This window comes from Bidens hawaiensis, unplaced genomic scaffold (assembly GCF_021521415.1).
Source record: "Bidens hawaiensis isolate Kalapana, Puna unplaced genomic scaffold, B.hawaiensis_p1.1 tig00006617_1, whole genome shotgun sequence".
NCBI classification, from domain to species: Eukaryota; Viridiplantae; Streptophyta; class Magnoliopsida; order Asterales; family Asteraceae; genus Bidens; species Bidens hawaiensis.
Window position 1 is genome coordinate 214433 of NW_027491447.1, and position 19706 is coordinate 234138.

At 34.6% G+C, this 19706-nt stretch overlaps 2 protein-coding genes across 2 annotated transcripts; one reads left to right on the top strand and one right to left on the bottom strand.

The window, feature by feature from the left end:
- Positions 1 to 7236: 7236 nt before the first annotated feature.
- LOC143633144 (P-loop NTPase domain-containing protein LPA1 homolog 2-like) lies at positions 7237 to 10585 on the top strand. The gene is made up of 7 exons (XM_077101493.1): positions 7237 to 7717; positions 7984 to 8276; positions 8394 to 8475; positions 8611 to 9021; positions 9101 to 9823; positions 9893 to 10003; positions 10073 to 10585. The coding sequence occupies exons 1-7, from the start codon at positions 7568 to 7570 to the stop codon at positions 10457 to 10459; spliced, it is 2157 nt and encodes a 718-aa protein (XP_076957608.1). The 5' UTR covers positions 7237 to 7567; the 3' UTR covers positions 10460 to 10585.
- Positions 10586 to 12350: 1765 nt separating this feature from the next.
- Positions 12351 to 16138, bottom strand: LOC143633145 (cell division cycle protein 48 homolog). The gene is made up of 9 exons (XM_077101494.1): positions 16040 to 16138; positions 15769 to 15943; positions 14878 to 15106; positions 14034 to 14800; positions 13725 to 13946; positions 13564 to 13635; positions 13185 to 13466; positions 12751 to 13110; positions 12351 to 12665 (listed from the first exon to the last, which is right to left on the bottom strand). Exons 1-9 carry the CDS (start codon positions 16072 to 16074, stop codon positions 12372 to 12374), a joined length of 2436 nt encoding a protein of 811 aa, XP_076957609.1. The 5' UTR covers positions 16075 to 16138; the 3' UTR covers positions 12351 to 12371.
- Positions 16139 to 19706: the final 3568 nt, after the last annotated feature.

Sequence of the window (19706 nt, forward strand, 5' to 3'; positions counted from 1 at the left end):
TGAAGTTTCAATTTTGAGTTTTTGAAGAAACCCAGTTGCAGACGTTCCATAGTTTGTTTATATGGTCGAATCAATGATCAAATTAACAGTCGATTGATGATTGTTTGATGATTATGAGATTATATGAAGTGATTTCAGTGTTCAATTTCATGTTTACACGTGTTTAATTTCTTTTTTCTTTTTGTTAGTTTTAGAAGTTCTGAACATCCAGAACTTCTTAGAACTTCTAAACTTTTTATCAGAACTTCTAAACTTTTTTGAACACCCAGAACTTCTTAGAACTTCTAAATTTTTTATTAAACAACCTGAACTTCTTAGAACGTATTAGAATGTTTAAAGATGTTCATTTTTTTTGAACATCCAGTGCTTCGTTGAATGTATTAGAACGTTTAAAGATGTTATTTTTTGGTCAGAACATTTAAAGGTATTCAGTTATGTTTCAGAACGTTTAAACATAATATTTTGAACCCTAATCAGAGCTCGATTGAGTGCGTTATTTCTGCAATTCCATAATTGATTGATGAAATCTAAATGCTTCTACACATCAATTCGATTGATTAAATCATCATTTTGGTGTTTATTTTGGTCAGAACGTTTAAACTTTGAGCAGAACGTTTAAACATGAACCTTAATCAGAGCTCAATTAAGTGTGTTAATATGTATTTTCATAATCGATTGATGATTCTAAAGCCTCTTACACATCAATTCGATTGATTAAATCATCAATTTTTGATCAATTTGAAGATTTTTAATGTTCAGTGACGTTCTTTTCAATTTTGGGTTTTGACTTTTGAGATTTCATACTGTAAGCTGTGATTATAATTTAGAAATTGGATTAGATTGAGCGACAAGTTCCGAATTTGGATTAGAGTTGATTTGTAATCGACGAATTTTGATCGCGAACTACTGTTGGGTTATTTACGAAATTGCCACCGCGTGTTTTTTAATCAAACGCTCTGGAATGTCGCGTACCTAATGTATGATAAGCCATTATTGTACGTTAACTCACCCCTATATATATATATATCATTCACTCAATCTCTACAAACTTAAACATATCCTACACATCTTCAAAATTTATATAATTTTCTCCAAAAAAATGTCTTCCGAATCATCTTCGACACCCGACTTCTACCCTAATCCCGACGTTATTTCAGACTCGGATTCAGGGGATGAGGTGATATTTAGTGCTATTCTAGATGCTGCCCGAGTCTTAGTCGAGCATTGCGAAAGCTCACAACCGCGAACAAGACGACCTCATCGTCAACGAGATCGTGTAGGTGCTCATGAACGGTTGATGAAAGATTATTTTTCACTGGACGCGACTTGATTCGGAACGATTCCGGCGACGTTTTCGGATGAGTCGCCAACTTTTTTTACGAATTATTGGTGATTTAGAACGCGATTATGCGTTTTTTCAACAACGGGTTAAGAAATGTAATGTACACTTGTACTATCTTGCATAATATGATACTGGAGGACTCGGGTAGAGCAATATGTCAAGACGAGTACAACGATGCGCCGGTTCCGATGACAACACTAAACGAAGATGAGGACTTTGCTAATTTATCAAGAACACGAAAAAAGGAAACGAATTTCAGTCGTCGATCGGATTTGGTTGAACATATTTGGAGAACCAAACAAGAAAACGGCGGCGACGACGACGATTAAAAATAGTTGATTTTTTTTAGATATATATTTTTAAGTTTAATTTAGTTTGTATTTTATTATTATTGTAATTAATAAATTTGTTGGTTTACTAAATTTATAAAAAAAAATAAAAAAATTAAGGGGTTTCGAAGCCCCCTCACCATAGAGGAGCATCTTTGGGTGGGGCTTTGAAGCCCCCAGTACCCACGTGACGCTGATGTGTCTACCCCTTAGACCTTTACCAAAGGTGTTGCCCCCTTGGAACGCTTTAAAAACGTGCACCCATAAGTTGTGGTCCATTGACCCGACATTTATATTACAACTTACTAATTTCTTCCACAAATAATGTTTCAACGTCAACGAACCTAAATGCCATCCAACCATATCAAATTATTTTGAGTTTGGCACTTTCAAATCATGCTCTTTCAAATCATGATATATCAGTTTTACTTATAATTTACTTTCCTTTTAGTATATGACGGTTTGGGTTCTTAACAAGTCAAAGTTGATTAAACAAAACTTTATATAAAAAAATAAACATTAGATTGTTATTAAAAGTGGTAATCAAATATTATAAATCTTATTGTAGTTTGTAATACCGGTGGTGAATGGTGATGGTTAACTTGATTACAAATACCCTGCTATTAACTCTCTAATCTTAACCTATGCAAATCCTTATTAGACTCAAACTAGTAGAAAAGCTAACCGTAAAAACTCATAGGTCACGTACACAAGATTACTCTAACTGTTTATTGTTAGAGATAATATTAATATTTAGGTATAACATTCTCCGCGAGTTGCAAAGCGGCCCCAGTCATGTTTAGTTTGGATCTAAGTTAAGCAAAAAAAGAGAGCCATGACCTCCTGGTGAGAATATCTGCAAAGTTGATATGTGATAGTAAGATAACAAAACATAACAGACCGAACCAAAATTATATCAAAAAAGGTTAGAAATGTAAAACATACGAAGCTTGAACTATAAGGACAATGGTTTGGATGAAGAAAAAGATTTGATGGAAATATCTACAATCTAATTTTTTTTATTTAACTACGTAATCGTAATCTACTCCTATATTAATCATTCATTTACCGAATTCCAACACTCGACTTCTAAAATAGAGAGTGATACTCACAGTTGTGAATTGATAAACATAATTGAGTAAAAACGACTAGTTTTGGGATAAACTCTTCATTTTGTGACCCTAAGAAAATAACTCAAAACTTAATTACAATGCGTACCATTGAATCAATAATTAAACTACAACTAGATGCCTATAATTTATCCTTGAACTAACAACAACAATAATAAAAATATAGATAATTAATTTAAAGTTAATTATCCATGAGACCATGACCCTTTTAATTAATTTTTACTTGCTCCAATATTCCTCAGAAGCACTTCTCCACCTCTTTTGTCTACACTGAGAAGAGGGCGCGCAGACGTTGGGCTCTGCAGTGTGTTTGTTTTTTCGAAGACGTTTCATTAAAAAACGTCTGCGCGCCCTCTTCTCCCAGAAGTGTTGGTATTGCTACTTCTCACCTCTTCTAACCCAATTTCTTTCCATCATTCTTCTTATTCCATCAGAACTCCCAAACCCTAATCCCCTCCTCTCTCCACTGCCGCCCAACTCCCCCACCGAACCCCGTCGCTCCACTGCCGCCCTACTCCCCCACCACTGCAACCCCGTCGCTCCACTGCTTCAGCGCCGCCGCCCCACCGCTGCAACCCTGCCGCCGCCTTTCTACCTCCTCTGGTGCATTCCGACTGTATTCATACAGTAAGGACCAAATAGAAACATATAATAATAATAATAATAATAATAATAATAATAATAATAATAATAATTGTTTCTTCCAGTGCTGAATTGGAAGAAGTCAACGTCATCTTCTTCTTCGTTGACTTACCGGAACACAGTACCTGATGGAGATTGAATGCTTATTAATGGATTTATAGTTTATGTATTGATTTGTTATTCTTTTGATTCAGATTGAAGTTGTTTAATAATGTTGTTGATCAATTAATATGTATGTTTCACTCATGCCATTGCTAATTTGCTAACAAAAGAGAAATTATTATTATCAGCTTATTTTAGCAGTCTGCAGATGTTAAAAAACAAACAATCTTCTTGTTACAGACTGCAGAGTTTTGGTCCACCTCTTCTGCTACAGATATTGGCAGATGTGGTTTCGCAGTCTTCTGACATTTTACCTCTGAAAAACAAACAACACCTTAGATATCACGTAGACTTGCAGATTGTGAAATACACTAACTAGTTGAAAGTTAAGTCACTTCAAGATTGTCATACCAAAACATTAAAGTTGTAAACAGTCGAGCTCCTAAATCATAAAGAAGAAACTAAAGCAAAGTGGGATTTTGTCCAAAAAACTCTATAGTTAAATTACGTGTCGGAGTGTGTGTGCGAAAATATAGAATGAAAAACACGGCTTAATTCTTTTCCACAGTCTTAAAAACAATGTTATGAATACGCATTTTAGACGATAGACTATTAAATATTAACGAATAACGATACTTGATTTAAAACACTGTTAAAACTATTTTGAATTTTTTGTGAAACATAATACGGGGTAATATATTTAAAATAAACCTATTTATGTAAATACACGCTATTAGGAAACTGACTTACGATCGTTATCAAATTTTGTTACATGATTTATAATTTGAATAATCTATCAATTCAAATAAAGTAAAATGATCGTGGATTTGCCTTGATTTAATAAAAATGAATAGTCTTTGTGCATGTGCTATGACACCTAATTGAGCTTTTATAACTAACCGGTCCTAAGTCCTAACCATGTGAAACCGGTGGTCATGTTTACCGAATGGTTAGGAATGTTACGACTTCAAATCGTTTTTAACTACGTGAAATGATCGATACAAAAATACTGCGATGTGTAAATATTTTAATTTGTGATACCTTAAAATTATGAATGAATAAAACACACATTTTCATAATTTTATGAAAAAATGGTAAATTTAATATGTGCAACATTGATCAAAAGCCTTAAATTTTGCAGGGAAAGCTAAGTTACGGGTCAAGTCTTTTTCATTAAATGGTCTTTTTCGAAATTGCCGCCAATTAATTTGGCCCTACTTCTAAGACACTTTTTTTAATTTAAAAACATTTTTAACATATATATGTAAATGTTTTAGACGACCAGTTATTTGTAAATTCATTTGACGCTAATATGACGGTGATGACCGAAAATGTCACACACGAGTACACGACCCGTTATACGAGCTTGTCAGTGGATGTTTTTGGAATTCCTATTCATGTGTCTTTATTCTTTTGTTCTCTTTTATTATTATTATTATTATTATTATTATTATTACTTAAACTCATGTAATGTATATATATTTTTTAAGATCTGTAAACATTGTAAAAGGTTTTTTCTTTTTTTTCTTTTTTTTAGGAAAAGCGTACGTTTGTTGATAGTGTAAGGTTGGTATTAACTTGTTTTAGACATTTCATAGGGTACAATGCACTGATTCATATATCAAATAAAAATGCTAGATTTGTAAACTTTGTAAAAAGTTTGTATCACTTCTAATCTCTCATGTATTGAAGGGAGATGTCTATGTTATATTTATAGGGAGAATTTTAGGGTGACCAATGCTTGGGTTAGTTAGACGTTTGTAACGATGATCAACCGAGTTTAATGAAATATTTGATAATTTGTTCGCCGGTCAATAAGTGAATACACGGTGGATAGTTACCATTTATTGTAATCACTATGCATCGTGATATTTGTGTGATGATATCTTTTTTTATACATTTGTCTTGTATATAATTTGCTTATGACTGATAATTACAGTTGTTTCTAAAATAAAAACTCTTATCGTTTAAAAGTAAAACTTGAAAAAAAAGAAAAAAAAGAAAAAAAAAACATATTCAGATACAAGATATACTCCATATCATTTGCACCCAAACTGGTGACGGCGCCCAAAGTTTTCAGCATCGGCTATGAATGATTACCACAGAAAAAGTTAATAAATCATTTATACACTAAAAAATATAAAAGCATCTTCACCAAAATGTATGGCATTATTTTTTCCCCCATTGCATATTTGTCATAAAGTAATCAAGATGATGAATATTTTTTAAGGAAATTATTTTAATCTCGTAATTGCCAATTTGCCATTTATGATTTTATTTTGATTTATATTAGTACTATTTCTATAAATAAAAAGTTTTAGTTGAAGAATATTAAAGTACAATGAGGCTGTCAAGGAAAGAAAAATGAACGACGAATAATGTATTTTGAGATCGACCACTAAACTATGAATATGAAGCTCTTTTTATTATAGGCGGACCCCTATTAAAACTTATTATATATGTCTTCAAAGCATATATATTCCGTGAAGTTTTATCAATTTTATAAAAAAAAATCGGTCACTTATGAGTAATACGGGTAATGGGTTGATTGCGGCTTGGTTCGGTGCCATCAAGGTAAACTGAACCTAGTGAGATATTAGTAAAGCTAAATAAAATATTTTTTTAATTTACATCTTAATAAAAACATAAACCACATCTCGTTTATGAATCTAACAATTAAAATACGTATAACTAGCTTTAGTGATAACTAGCATAGTTTATTAATCTTATTGATTCCATTCTCTTAAGTTATTTTTTTTACCTTTTACAACTATTAGTACTTAAAAAGCCAGATGTTCGGTCTTTACTAATTTCTATAAGAGTAACCTTTTGTTGGAATCTTGAAGATCTTTAAACATCATGCTCCTGTAAAAGAAAACCCGACATAAATCTATTAGAAATATAGGTTTTGAATTAAATAAAAATGACTTTATCGTGAAAAGTGTAAATAATTAAAGTAATTATGTTAACATTAAAGTAATTATTATTATCCTATCAATTTGAATTAGAGTAATTATTAAAACTATATTTATTTTTTATAACATAAATACTCTAGTTTAAAACGTTCATTACTCTAGTTATTTGTATGTTTAGCATGTTAATTTTATTTACCCCTTTATTATAGAACATATTATTAGAGTTTGATTATTACGTTGTTACCATAATTAGAAGATTGTATTTGATTGTGTTTCCATAATTTATATGTGTTAAATACACACACGTATTTATAGTTGATTAATAATATATTACACCTTACGAAATTTTTATTATTCCACAAAGCCTTCAAAAATGTAGTTTATCTAAGTATGGTTATTGACTCAACCCAAAAATGTATGAAACCGACATGTAGGTCCGTTACTTTGAATGAAATAATATTCAAATAAATGATCAGTTTAATATACATACAACTTCGATAAAAAGTTATTGAAAAACGTCCATTTATATTATTTTTTTAAAAAAAAGTCTTGTGTGGCAATAAAAACCTGTAATTAGACATAATTAGCTTGGACCAAAAAGTCGTAAACGTACGTTGTTGTTGTTGGTGTTTGTTCATAGGGTTTGTTTGTGTGTGAACGTTTCACTTGAAACAAATTCATCCATCTATCAAATGTCTTTGTTTCAAAGAAACAAACAAATCTTATTATAGAGAGAGAAAGAAAACAAGAGAGACGACTCGTGGAGTGTTGAAGACGTTGATGCGTGGAAGCAGGTGCCAGACATACATTACATGACAACAACAATGACCACATCCTCTTCTTCTTCTTCTCATAATTCAACAACAACTACTGTCATCGTCCTTTATAATAATATTATTATTAACCCTCCTCACATTTACAACAACAACAACAATGTTTGTCAATTCAAATGGCGTTGTTATCTCTCATTCATCTCTGAATTTTGATATAAAACGTACCTTCTACATTCCCTTCTTTTGATACATTAATATACAAAAAATATCATATTAGTTTTATATATAATTTATTTATTTATATTTTGTTAGGGGAATTAATTAATTAACGGAGATGGAGGTGGGTAAATTGTTGTACATAGTTGTGGAGGATAATGATGATTTTGGTGGTCATGGGAATGAAGATTTATGTTTTAGGTACACACGACATGTTCTTCAAAGCACTTTGCAGTTAATGGGTTGTAAAGCACGTCACGCCTTCAAGGTTAACTAACTAATTATTTCTTTGTTTTCTTTAAATTCATTATTTAGACATAACAACTTATTATCTTGTTAAAAGTCAATTATTGCAACATTAATTTACACGCATTCCCTTAAACCTTATGCAAGTTTGGACCAAATAGTTGTTTATAATTATGTGCATGTTAAATCTTCTTATGCAATTATTTATTTCCAAAAGTTAAGTTGTTTATAAATAATTATATATGCAACCTAGACTGAATGAATACAGCCTGTTAATAATTTGACCAGATTAGTCAAAGGGTTTTCGAGATTATGAGGACAGAATGCTTAGGTGATACTTTAGCTGCAATGGGTGTAATTAAGACCGGAAAAGATTTCTTGAAAGTTAATATTTGGAAAGAAGAAAAGGAAGGGTTGAAGAATGATGATAAAGCTAGTAGTAGTGTGCCGTTTGAATCGTATAAAAAACGGACAACCGTTTTTGTGAAAAGGAGAAGATTTGTAGATGTTGTTTGTGATGCTTTATCTGAGTACAAGTATGTTGGTCCTAATCAAAGGGCTGATTTGGTTTTAGCTTGCAGGTATTAAAACAATAAAACGTTATATTCGTATGTTTTCGTGCATGCACGAGTGCGTTTTTAAATGTTGCCGGGGATGATTACAGTAATATAATACAGTCTGTGTTCTCTTTGTTACAGACTCCGGGAAAGAAAAGAATCCGTGACCGTGTTACTTTGTGGTACTAGCGGATGTGGCAAATCTACATTATCCGCTTTGCTGGTAAATTCATAAATTTACAATCTTTGCTATTGTAGAAAATGATTAATGAAATGACCTTCTAGATTATTTTGTTTTTCATATATTGCTTCATGGTAGCTTTTGTTATTCAGATTTTGAGCATTAAAACTTATGCAGGCTAGCAGATTAGGGATCACGACGGTTGTATCAACGGACTCCATTCGTCATATGATGAGAAGCTTTGTCGATGAAAAACAAAATCCTCTATTATGGTCATCCACTTACCATGCAGGAGAACATCTGGATCTAATGGCTGTTTCTGAAGCAAAAGCGAAACGGAAAGAAAAGAAAAACGGAAGCGTTTCACCTCAATCACAATTCAAGAATGCCCCGTTTGATGCTTCAACAGTGCCACCCAACGAGGGTTTGACCACAGTTGACTTGATTAATCCTAAACAAATGGCAATAGAGGGCTTTAAGGCGCAAAGTGAAATGGTCATCGATAGCCTTGACCGACTCATCACCGCATGGGAAGAAAGAAAAGAATTGGTCGTTGTGGAGGGTGTTCACCTCAGCCTAAACTTTGTGGTATGACAATATAAAATTTATTTTTAACATTTTTACCTTTTCGGACTTTAGTTTTTATTGACATGTTTGAATATTGCAGATGGGGTTAATGAAGAAGCATCCGTCAATCATACCGTTCATGATATACATCACAAGCGAGGACAAACACATGGAAAGATTCGCGGTTCGCGCAAAGTACATGACTTTAGACCCTGCTAAAAACAAATATGTAAAATACATAAGAAACATTAGAACAATTCAAGAGTACCTTTGCAACCGAGCAGACAAACATCTGGTACCAAAAGTAAATAATACAAATGTTGATAAAAGCGTTGCTGCAATACACGCCACAGTTTTCAGCAGTTTAAGAAGACGCGAGACTGGCGAGCAGCTTTATGATTCTACAACTAACACCGTTTCTGTAGTTAATGAAGAATATAGAAATCAATGTGTGGCTAATTCCTTGAGCTCCAAGGGAATGTTTCAACTGATTCAAAGAAAAGGTTCGTCAAGAAATTTAATGGCTTTGTTGAACGATGACGGGTCTGTTGCAAAAGTATGGCCTGTGCATCCTGTAGATGCTGATGGGAAAGCGGTTATTGGTCATCCTGATTACGGACCGTTGCAGATTGGTAAATCTGAGCCCGTTAACTTGCAGTTTGGTAATTTTGGGATCAGTGCTTGGCCGACTGACATTGGTGGCACTAGTCATGCTAGTAGTGTTGATGAGTCACGAGGCGAGCTTACTGATAATGGTAGTAGATATCATTCATCATGTTGTAGTTCACCTAAAGCCATTGATGGGATCGGACCTTCTAAAGAGGTACTTTTTGTTTTAGATAATAAAAGTTAATGAAATTGTGTGATCTTACGACGAATTTTAATAATACAGTTAAAGGAGGAACAGTCTGTGTATGAAAGTGATGAAGAGGGAGATGATCATCTTGAAGCGGATAGTGACGAGGATCTTAGTGATGATGGCAAAGAGCTTATGCATGAAGAGGTACATCATGATTCTCTTTTTGATTCTGATTCCAAGTGCGGTTATTGATAACATATTTTGTTGAATCAGATGGAAGGTTCGGTGGATGAGGAGTCGACAAAGTCAGACGAGGAGTATGATGATCTTGCAATGCAAGATAATGATGTTCACGAAAACGGTTGCTTCACCGATGATGAATTTGACCAAAAGCTTAGTCTCGTTTTGTCTACTCAACATGATGCAGTTACAAATTCCCATGGTGATAAGTACAGTCGGAACCTAGACCGTTTCTTGAGGGCTAAAGTTGAGCTGAGCCCTGATTTGGTGCAGCACAATCCGAGTATAGTTAAGGAGAAAAGTGTTGTGTCGTCTGGAAGCTTAAACATCATAAGACGGTCTCGCAGCATTTCATGTTCTGGCAAGGAGGGGACATTGGGCCTGACTCCTGATGAGGGCTATTGCTACACTATCTCCTGATGATCCTTAGCTTTTGTTTTATGGGTTGTAATATTTGTTAACCTGTGACTTAATTAACTGTGTGTGTGAAGTTGGAAAGCTTGTTAAAACTATTACCTATATGTTGTAAAAAAGTTTATTTTTCTAAGGTTAGGAGCACTAAATTAATCAAAACACTTGGGAGTGCACTCTTCTTTCTCTCTAAATTATAGTACTTAACAATGATCATACCACAGATGAAGCTCTACCTAATATACAGAGGGCGCTGAATAATGATAGGCTCTTTACGCTCAACTGGAAGTTACGGTGTAGAGAACAGCAGCAGCGATTGTGGTGGCACAGAAGAATTTCCGGTAGGAGTAATTAAGTTGTTAAGCTTGGAGATCTCGTTTCTTAATGTAAGGCCATCATAGAGCCGGAGCGATGCAACTAATATATATATGACAAGATTAAAAAGCATGAAGAAAAAAAATGACACAGATGATTAAAACATGCGTCAGATTAAGGAAAATAAAACATGTTCTTTAGACATTCAAGAGGTTTAAGTAAACAGAAGGAAGACTTTTGATTTTGCTTTCACTTGCTTTTAACAAATTACTCAAATGTAGTGGTTTGCTACTTTCGCCACTTCAGTCCAAAATTTTTAATTTTGTCAATTTAGTCCTCATAGTTTTAAATTTTAGCCAATTACGTCCCATCCGTCTAACGGCATCCAGCTATGCCGTTAGTTTAAGGGTATTTTTGTCTTTCTTTTTTTAATTTTGAGTTAATGGTCATTTTAGTCCCTATGGTTTGATATCTTTGCCAATTCAGTCCAAAGTTTGAAAATTTGTGAATTTAATGTTCAGTTTAATTCAGTTTTTTTTATTTTTTATGTTTTTTGTTTATAACCCTAAAGAGCATAATTCAAGCCCAAAACCATCGAGCAACCTCAAATACTGGTATGTATTTACTCTGTTGACAACAGTAATCATACCCCCCCTTGTATTTAGTTTCTAGACATTTCCTAAAATCTTCTCCATGGTGGAATTAAATGGTAAAGTGGTCAAGGTTATTCCCTGAAACCGAATTATACAGAAAAAACTATAAATTGTTTTGTTGATTAATGTATAATAGTTGATTACGACCCAGATTTTCGTTATGATATGTTAATCTCTAAACCCAAAATATTATGCATTCATCAAAGAAACGATTTTTAGTTTTTTCCGTACAATTCGGTTTCACGGAATTGCTTTGACCACTTTACCATTGAATTCCACCATGGGGGAGAGTTTAGGAACCGTCTAGAAACTAAATACGAGAGGAGGGGGTATGATTACTGCTGTCGACAGAGTAAATGCAGACTTGTTTTGGGCTTGGATAATGCTCTCTAGGGTTATAGAAAAAAACTGACTTAAATTGACAAAATTTCAAACTTTGGACTGAATTGGCAAAAGTATCAAACCACAGGGACGAAAATGACCAATAACTCAAAATAAAAAGGAGAAAGACAAAAATACCCTTAAACTAACGGCATAGCTGGATGCTGTTAGACGGATAGGATGTAAATGACTAATATTTAAAACTATGAGGACTAAATTGACAAAAATACAAATTTTGGACTGAAGTGGCGAAAGTAGCAAACCACAGAGACGAAAATGGCCATTAACTCTTCACATTTTTAAATAATACATCATACTTGCTGTGTTTTAATACTTAATCCTAGCAGGCTTCACGCATATGAGCTTGGAAAACCAAATAAGTTAAAACAAGAACCATAGTATTTCCCAACAAAACAAAAAGTATAAAGTTAAACCATACATAAACACATGTTCAAATGATAACAAGATTCCATCAATAGATAAAAGTCTTCTTCTGTCTCCCATTCAAATTACCAGAACAGAACAGAGATTCTGCAAGTCTATTCCTTAAAACACCACCTTTCTTGTAAAACCTAACTGTATAAGTCGTCATCATCAGCTCCGCCAGCAGCAGCTGCAAACGGGTCAGATCCAGTGGTAGCCGCCCCACCAGATGTCTCTGAGAACCTAAATTCAGACCCAAATCCTCTCGACTGCTGCAAGGTCTGAGCAAAGGCCTGGTATTTCCTGATGTCAGCATCACTCACACTCCTGCGTGCATACTTCATTGATTCCTCAAAATGAGCTGCCTTTATCTCCGCCACTTCATCCTCATCCTCGTCCATAGAATCAGGATTCTCGCTCCTCTTTCTCTCCCTCTCTATGTCCTGCGCCATTAACAAATATAAACATTAGTCATCCAAAACAAATTCAAACACATAACCACATAAATAATAATGAAAAAGAGCTTACTTTCTCAATGTTCTCTCTAATTGCATACTTGCAGGCGCGTTGACATATCTCAGTAATATCAGCACCGCTAAATCCTTGAGTATACTTAGCAAGGGCTCTCAAATCAACATCTTTAGAAACAGGGGATTTCCTCATTGCAGCCTTGAAAATCTGGTGGCGTGAGTCCTCGTCAGGCAATGGAATGTAAATTAGCTGATCAAGACGTCCAGGACGAAGCAAAGCCGGGTCAATAATGTCGGGACGGTTAGTGGCTCCAATGATAAAGACAGTCTTTTTAGCGGGCATCCCATCCATTTCAGTCAACAGTTGATTCAAAACACGGTCAGCAGCACCACCTGCATCTCCAGAACTACTTCCCCTCTGCAATAATTACAAACATCAATATCTAATCTTGAAATTCAAAAGGTCATGTATCTATAAGGTGGTGTGATTACCTGAGTTGCAATGGAGTCAAGTTCATCAAAGAAAAGGACACATGGCGCAGATCCTCTGGCTTTGTCGAAAATCTCACGAACATTGGCTTCACTTTCACCAAACCACATTGTTAGCAATTCAGGTCCTTTGATACTAATGAAATTTGCTTGACATTCATTTGCAATAGCTTTTGCGAGCAGTGTTTTCCCACATCCAGGTGGACCGTAAAACAAAACTCCTTTCGATGGTGACATGCCAAATTTCTCAAATTTCTCTGGATGCTCCACCGGGTATTGCACAGTCTATTTTGTTTATTAAAAGCAAAAAACTTTAGTATATATATAACTGACTAACTGAAATAGTTAATTCTAATAAAGTTGTTTGACTCGTTTTCATTACCTCTTGAAGCTCACGTTTAACATTCTCAAGGCCTCCAATATCCTCCCAGCTAACATTTGGAACCTCAACAACCTATATTCCAAACCGGAAATAATGATTAGTTAAAAATGATGTTAGTAAAACAAATATACAAAAAATAAGTATTTGGTATATCATCATACAGTTTCACGCAAAGCAGACGGATTGCTAGTTCCAAGAGCAGTAGAGAAATGTTCATTTGTAACTGCCATAGAGTTAAGTATCTCAGCATCAATAGACTCATCTTCCAAATCGATAACATCCATTTTTTCTCTAATGCATTGAAGTGCAGCTTCAGTGCACAAAGCAGCCAAATCAGCACCAACATAACCATGTGTTTCTTTAGATATCTTTTCCAAATCAACCTACAAAAAACATATTATTCACTGTTAGAGAGCAAACGATAAGCCATACTTAATGTTTATGCTTTTGAAACCGTAAGCCACACTTACATCTTCAGAAAGCTTCATGTTCTTTGTATGGATACGAAGAACCTCAAGACGTCCAATTTCATCCGGGACACCAATATCAATTTCCCTATCAAACCTACCAAACCGTCTAAGAGCAGGGTCAATGCTGTTAGGTCGGTTTGTGGCCCCCATTACAATAACATGGGCACGCGACTTTAACCCGTCCATAAGTGTCAAAAGCTGTGACACAATCCTTCTTTCAACTTCACCGTTAGTCTTCTCTCTCTTTGGAGCTATAGAATCAATCTCATCAATGAAAATAATTGATGGGGCGTTCTTCTCAGCCTCCTCAAACGCCTTTCTGAGATTACTCTCACTTTCCCCCGCCAATTTTGACATGATTTCCGGGCCATTGATGCAAAAGAAGAAGGCCCCAGTTTCATTAGCCACGGCTCTGGCTATCAGTGTCTTTCCTGAACCGGGAGGTCCATAAAGCAAGATTCCTTTCGGTGGTTTGACTCCAATTGACTTGAAAAGTTGAGGGTGTCTTAACGGTAACTCAACCAATTCACGAATCTGTGCCATTTGTTTCCTGACACCGCCTACATCATCATAGCCCACCTCATCCAATCGATCCTCGTCATCTCTCTTAATCGGTTCACCTTCACAAAAGATTTCAGTGTCAGGAGCAACGACACAATATTCACCTGGATCGGTTTCAATTACTTTGAACTCGATGCTGCGCATCCCTCCTCTAACAAGAAAGTGATCTCCTTTCCTCACGGGTCTATACGCCTCCAAGAAGTAAGCTGAAATAACGCCATTTAAACCCAATTACAGAGTAATTATTAAGATTCAAAACTAACATTAACGTATAAAAACTTACGTTTCAGGAATGCATCAAACAAGTCTCCAGTAACACCTTCAATTGTGTCATCAAGTGGAAGAACATGTATACGTTTTCCATACTTGACATCTGGACATTGATGAACCGACACAACATCACCAAGGCGAACTCTTAAGTTAGTCCTGATAACCTTGTTCATTCTTATCTTTGGTTCATCACATGTTTCATCAGCAAGCGCGATGCAAACTGTGTCTTTTCGTTTCTTGCCCTGTAAACACAACATCAAACCATGTAAATTACTCTCGTTTATATCTTACAAAAGGGTGTCATAACAGCCATTGTTTCGTTTATTCCCAACCTAACACTAATTAAATATGAACATATAAAACAATTCATATGGATTGCCAACATTAAACAACCAGAACGTGGTATTACTTGATCTTGACGCAGTTAATAGTTATATAACTAAAAATTCTGTCGCAATTAGGTAAAAACCGGGCCATAATATCTAAAACCTTGAAGCCAAACCGCTAGTAATGGTTTCGTTTAGTTCGGTTTTAATTCTAATACTTACAATTAGAATTGGTGCCAAACAGTTATGGTGTTTCTTTTTTCCCTTTTAACAGTTATCAGCAAGCATTAAAATTTAATATTCAACGATTTGGTTTTGGTTCTCAATGATCAAAAAACCGGAGCGTAAACACCCCTAGTCTATGCCGTGAAACCAAACAGTTAGCAATGGTTTGGTTGAGTTTTAATATTAATCGGTTTGGTTTCGGTTTACGAGGATCAAAGACTGTCAAAACCGGACTGTGAGCACACCTGCCCTAAATCATAATATGCTAAAGCTTTAATTAATCAGGTAACGATGTCAGATCGGCACAGTTAAGAATAAATACAACAACTTTAATGAATAACAATATTATGAACCTTGATGAGAATGGTATCGCCACGGAAGAGCTGCAATTTCTCCATAGTGGCAGGGTGCATAGCGACGACGGAGTTATCGTCATTGACAGCCTCGTCAACAACCAACCGATTCGGTGACTTCTTCCGCTCCAATATAGCCGTCGAAAAGTCCTTCTTCGGAGCAGCAGCACCTTTCCTGTAATAATAATAATATTATTCAATCAATTAATCAACAATGCGAATAGATAATTAGAGTCCGATCAAAACCGATCTGTTATTAGATAGAACGTACGGATCAGAAGAAGAGGGTTCCGTGGTGTTTGTCATGGTTGTTGATTGAATGAGAACAAAGTCTGATTTGCAGAGAGAGGTGAATGTGAAGAAGATGAACGAATGAATGATCCGGGTGTCTTGGGTAACAATTTATTGACGACTGACCTACCCAACCCATGTCTCAATATGGGTTAACGGGTTCTTATTTTTTTGATCGGATCATATGCATTTTATTTTATTTTATTTTATTTTTATTTTTGGATTAGTTATCAGCCAAATTGGATTTTAATAATTCCAATTTAATGCAGTTTGTCGATAATAATTTTAATTTTGAAATTTTTAAAGTAGCTGTCACTAGTCCCAACTTTCACAATATTTGTTTTTATTGGACATTCGTTAAAAAAATAGCGACTTTAAGTTTTTTCTAAATTTCAAATTGATGTTTTAGGGCTTTTGATCGGAATGAGAATACAAATCGATTGTTGTAAAACTTAACTCGAAACGTGCTTCAAGCAACTTGATTTTTGTTAATTCAAAGTTTAAACACCGGAATTGATGCATCCTTTAGTCATTTGGACCACCGTTTTTAGGTAAGTTTTACATCTATCGACTCGTATCCTCATTTCAATCAAAAACTCTAGAATATCATTTTGAAATTTGGAAAAAACTTAACGTCGTTAAGTTTTTTTAACGGCGGTCCAGTGAAAACAAATATTGTGCAAGTTGGAGCCAGTGATAACTATTTTCAAAGTTTGGATTATTATCGGCATTAAGTTGGGATTATTAAAATCTAATTTGCTTAGATATTATTATAAGTCCGAAATATATGTTATGTCACTGAGTTTAGATGGAATATAGTGAAGTATATATATGGTACGGTGCCTGTATTTGTTACAAAAATTTGTTATTTTATTGTATATGTATTGTAATAAAGGTATGGTACCAACTTTGATACCGAATGATTATCCATATATTGGGTACGTTTGTGTAAGAACACAATCTCTTCAAAATTTAAAAGGAAAATTATATTGAAATAATATGTTCTGACACAGTTGTATGTTTCATGCACTAAATATGAATATAATTCGTTCAACTACTTTAAATCTATTGGTTATAATAGAGATGTATGTTTCATGTACCAATAAGAAAAAATGAAGAAGCCAAGCTTACTAGTTTTAATTATTTAAAGTTTTCAAAAATTACATATTATACTTTTTCTTTAATCATGTTTAGTTGTGTCTTAAACGGGTCAGGAATTGCAAGCCCTAACCAACACAAGGTGTTTGCCATAGCCAACACAACACAAGATGTTTGGTATCGTATAGTTTAGTGGGCTCATGAGACCCATACATATATTTGGTATAAATAAAATATTTGGTGAGATTGGTTTTTAATTTAATAAGATGTTATGACCCGTTTAAGAAATATTTGGGTTTGATGAGACCCATACCCATGAATTCGGGTCAAATGCATGAGAAGACTCCTTTTAAAAATTAAGCAAATATGGTGACTCTAAAAAAAGTGAGTGACCATATCGTGACACGTAGGATTTTTATGTTTTCGTTTATATATATTATTATAGATATAGATTATAGATGTTACTATGTTAGGCACGTTAATATAAATTAAATTACTTAATCTAGAGCATGACCTTCTTTGTTTAAACATATCCATTTGCTAAAGGAATTAGGTACATACTACTTAAAATGATTTTTGTTTCACAGAGAGCATTTGTGGAACAGTTTTAATAATCTTTAACAAGTGGGCTTAAATACATATGGGCTCAAGGTTGGTTTAAAGGACAAAAGAAAGCATTGGGCTAAAGCTAAATCATGTGGGTTCAACGGACGAATTACTTTTGACGGCAGAAGACAATAGCCTTGCGGCTGTCTTGGGGGTCGGACGGCTTGCTGTGCACGAGATCGATGCGAGAAAAAAGGAAAGTTTTGACATTAAGTTTATAATTTTAGTGAAGAATTATATAGTGTTAAGTATATGTAAAATCTTGAAGACCAATTGATTGAGCTGTAGCATCTAGGTTTATGACTTTCCTTATGGAAGGTCTTGAGTTTGAGTCTCGCATGAAACATTTTGTTTTAGGTCGACTCAAGGGGTTTTCAGTTGTGGGTTTCCTCCTGGGTGTATGGGTTGGCCGGATCACCACGTAATGTTTTTTCAGGCAGAAGGGTGATCCATTTGTTGAGTGATCCCGGATATTTGTGTGTTTGCTCAAAAAAAAGATACATATAAATACCTTTTTATTGTTATTATTGACTAAAATTTTGTTGTGATAGTAAAAGGAGTAGACTTTGTGGTAGCAAAATGTATTTCAACGCAGTTTTATCATTATGTATTTGATAATGTAAGGTTTTAAAGATAACACGTCTTATCTAGATTTATATTTATGAGATGTAAGTTATTGTTTTTTAATCATCAATTTATAATCACGAGGTTAAAGTGAATCACACAGTATATGTTTGTAATTGTCAAAACAACATCCTAATACGAGTCCTTATTGGGTTTCGTATTGTTAAGTAACTTGATCAGATTCTTTAGTGCAACTATTTGCTTAACAAATTATTGAACAAAGTTATGTATGTGTAACTTTTCAATTAGGTATATTAACTAGGGTAAATATTGTCTTTCTAAACTTGAACCTTGGGTGTGGTAATCTTTTTATTAATCCGAATCTATTTGCACCAAGTTGCGATGAATAGGATTTGTGGAAGCATCGAGGTCACCATTTATAAAAGCATTCTTCGCAAACAACAACAAATATTATTTTTTTCAGCCACGATCCAAATCTTGTTCTGCCAAAAGATTTGGATACAAGAATCATCCTAAGATCACCAGAGTAATGAAGAAACAATGAATTAGATGCATCAATTACACTATTAGCAGTATGACAATATTAGCTTGGGCTGCCATGATTATTTAATGAACTTTAGGGATACCGGTATTAGCTTGTATGCCATGATTATTTAATGAATTTTAGGGTTTAATAAAATGGCTGGAACACATTAACGCTAAAAGAGTTAAAAGGTTAAAAGATTCGTTTCCCGCCCAAACTTATGTAAACAAGTACCCACGTGCTACAATACGATGTCACATCACTGTTCACATCCTTGTCCCCTCTGAACAAAGGACATGCTCAGATAAAGTAATATTATTTTAACTATGGACCAGCGGTCCAAAGCTTCCCGCCCATAAAGGTCAACTCTCTAGGCAAACTGGAGGGGAACTAGATTAGTTACAATTGGACGAAAGGCTTAAGTCTTTTCTCCTATATAAGAGAGACTTAGCCATAAACATAAACACAACAGATTTGGGCAGATAACACCATCTCCCTAATCTTCTCTTCTTCCTTGAGAAATATGCTCTTAGCTTATTTCTTTCTTACTTCAATAACTTCATAGCTTCACCAAGAACATCATCCTAAAACCGATTCCAAACATCACGGTTCTTGATCTTCGGTGATCTATAACAACAAACAACTAACTAGTGAACCTCCTTCTACGTTTTGCAAACGTAGAGGGACACCACGACCTGCGTTAGGTTAACCTGAACCCTTGAAGCTTGTTAGCCTAACCAGTCCATTCACTATCATTGGTCTTATCTTTGTTGTAGCAACAAGTTGGCGCCCACCGTGGGGCTACGCCGCTTACTTTATCATAAAAACCAGTAGT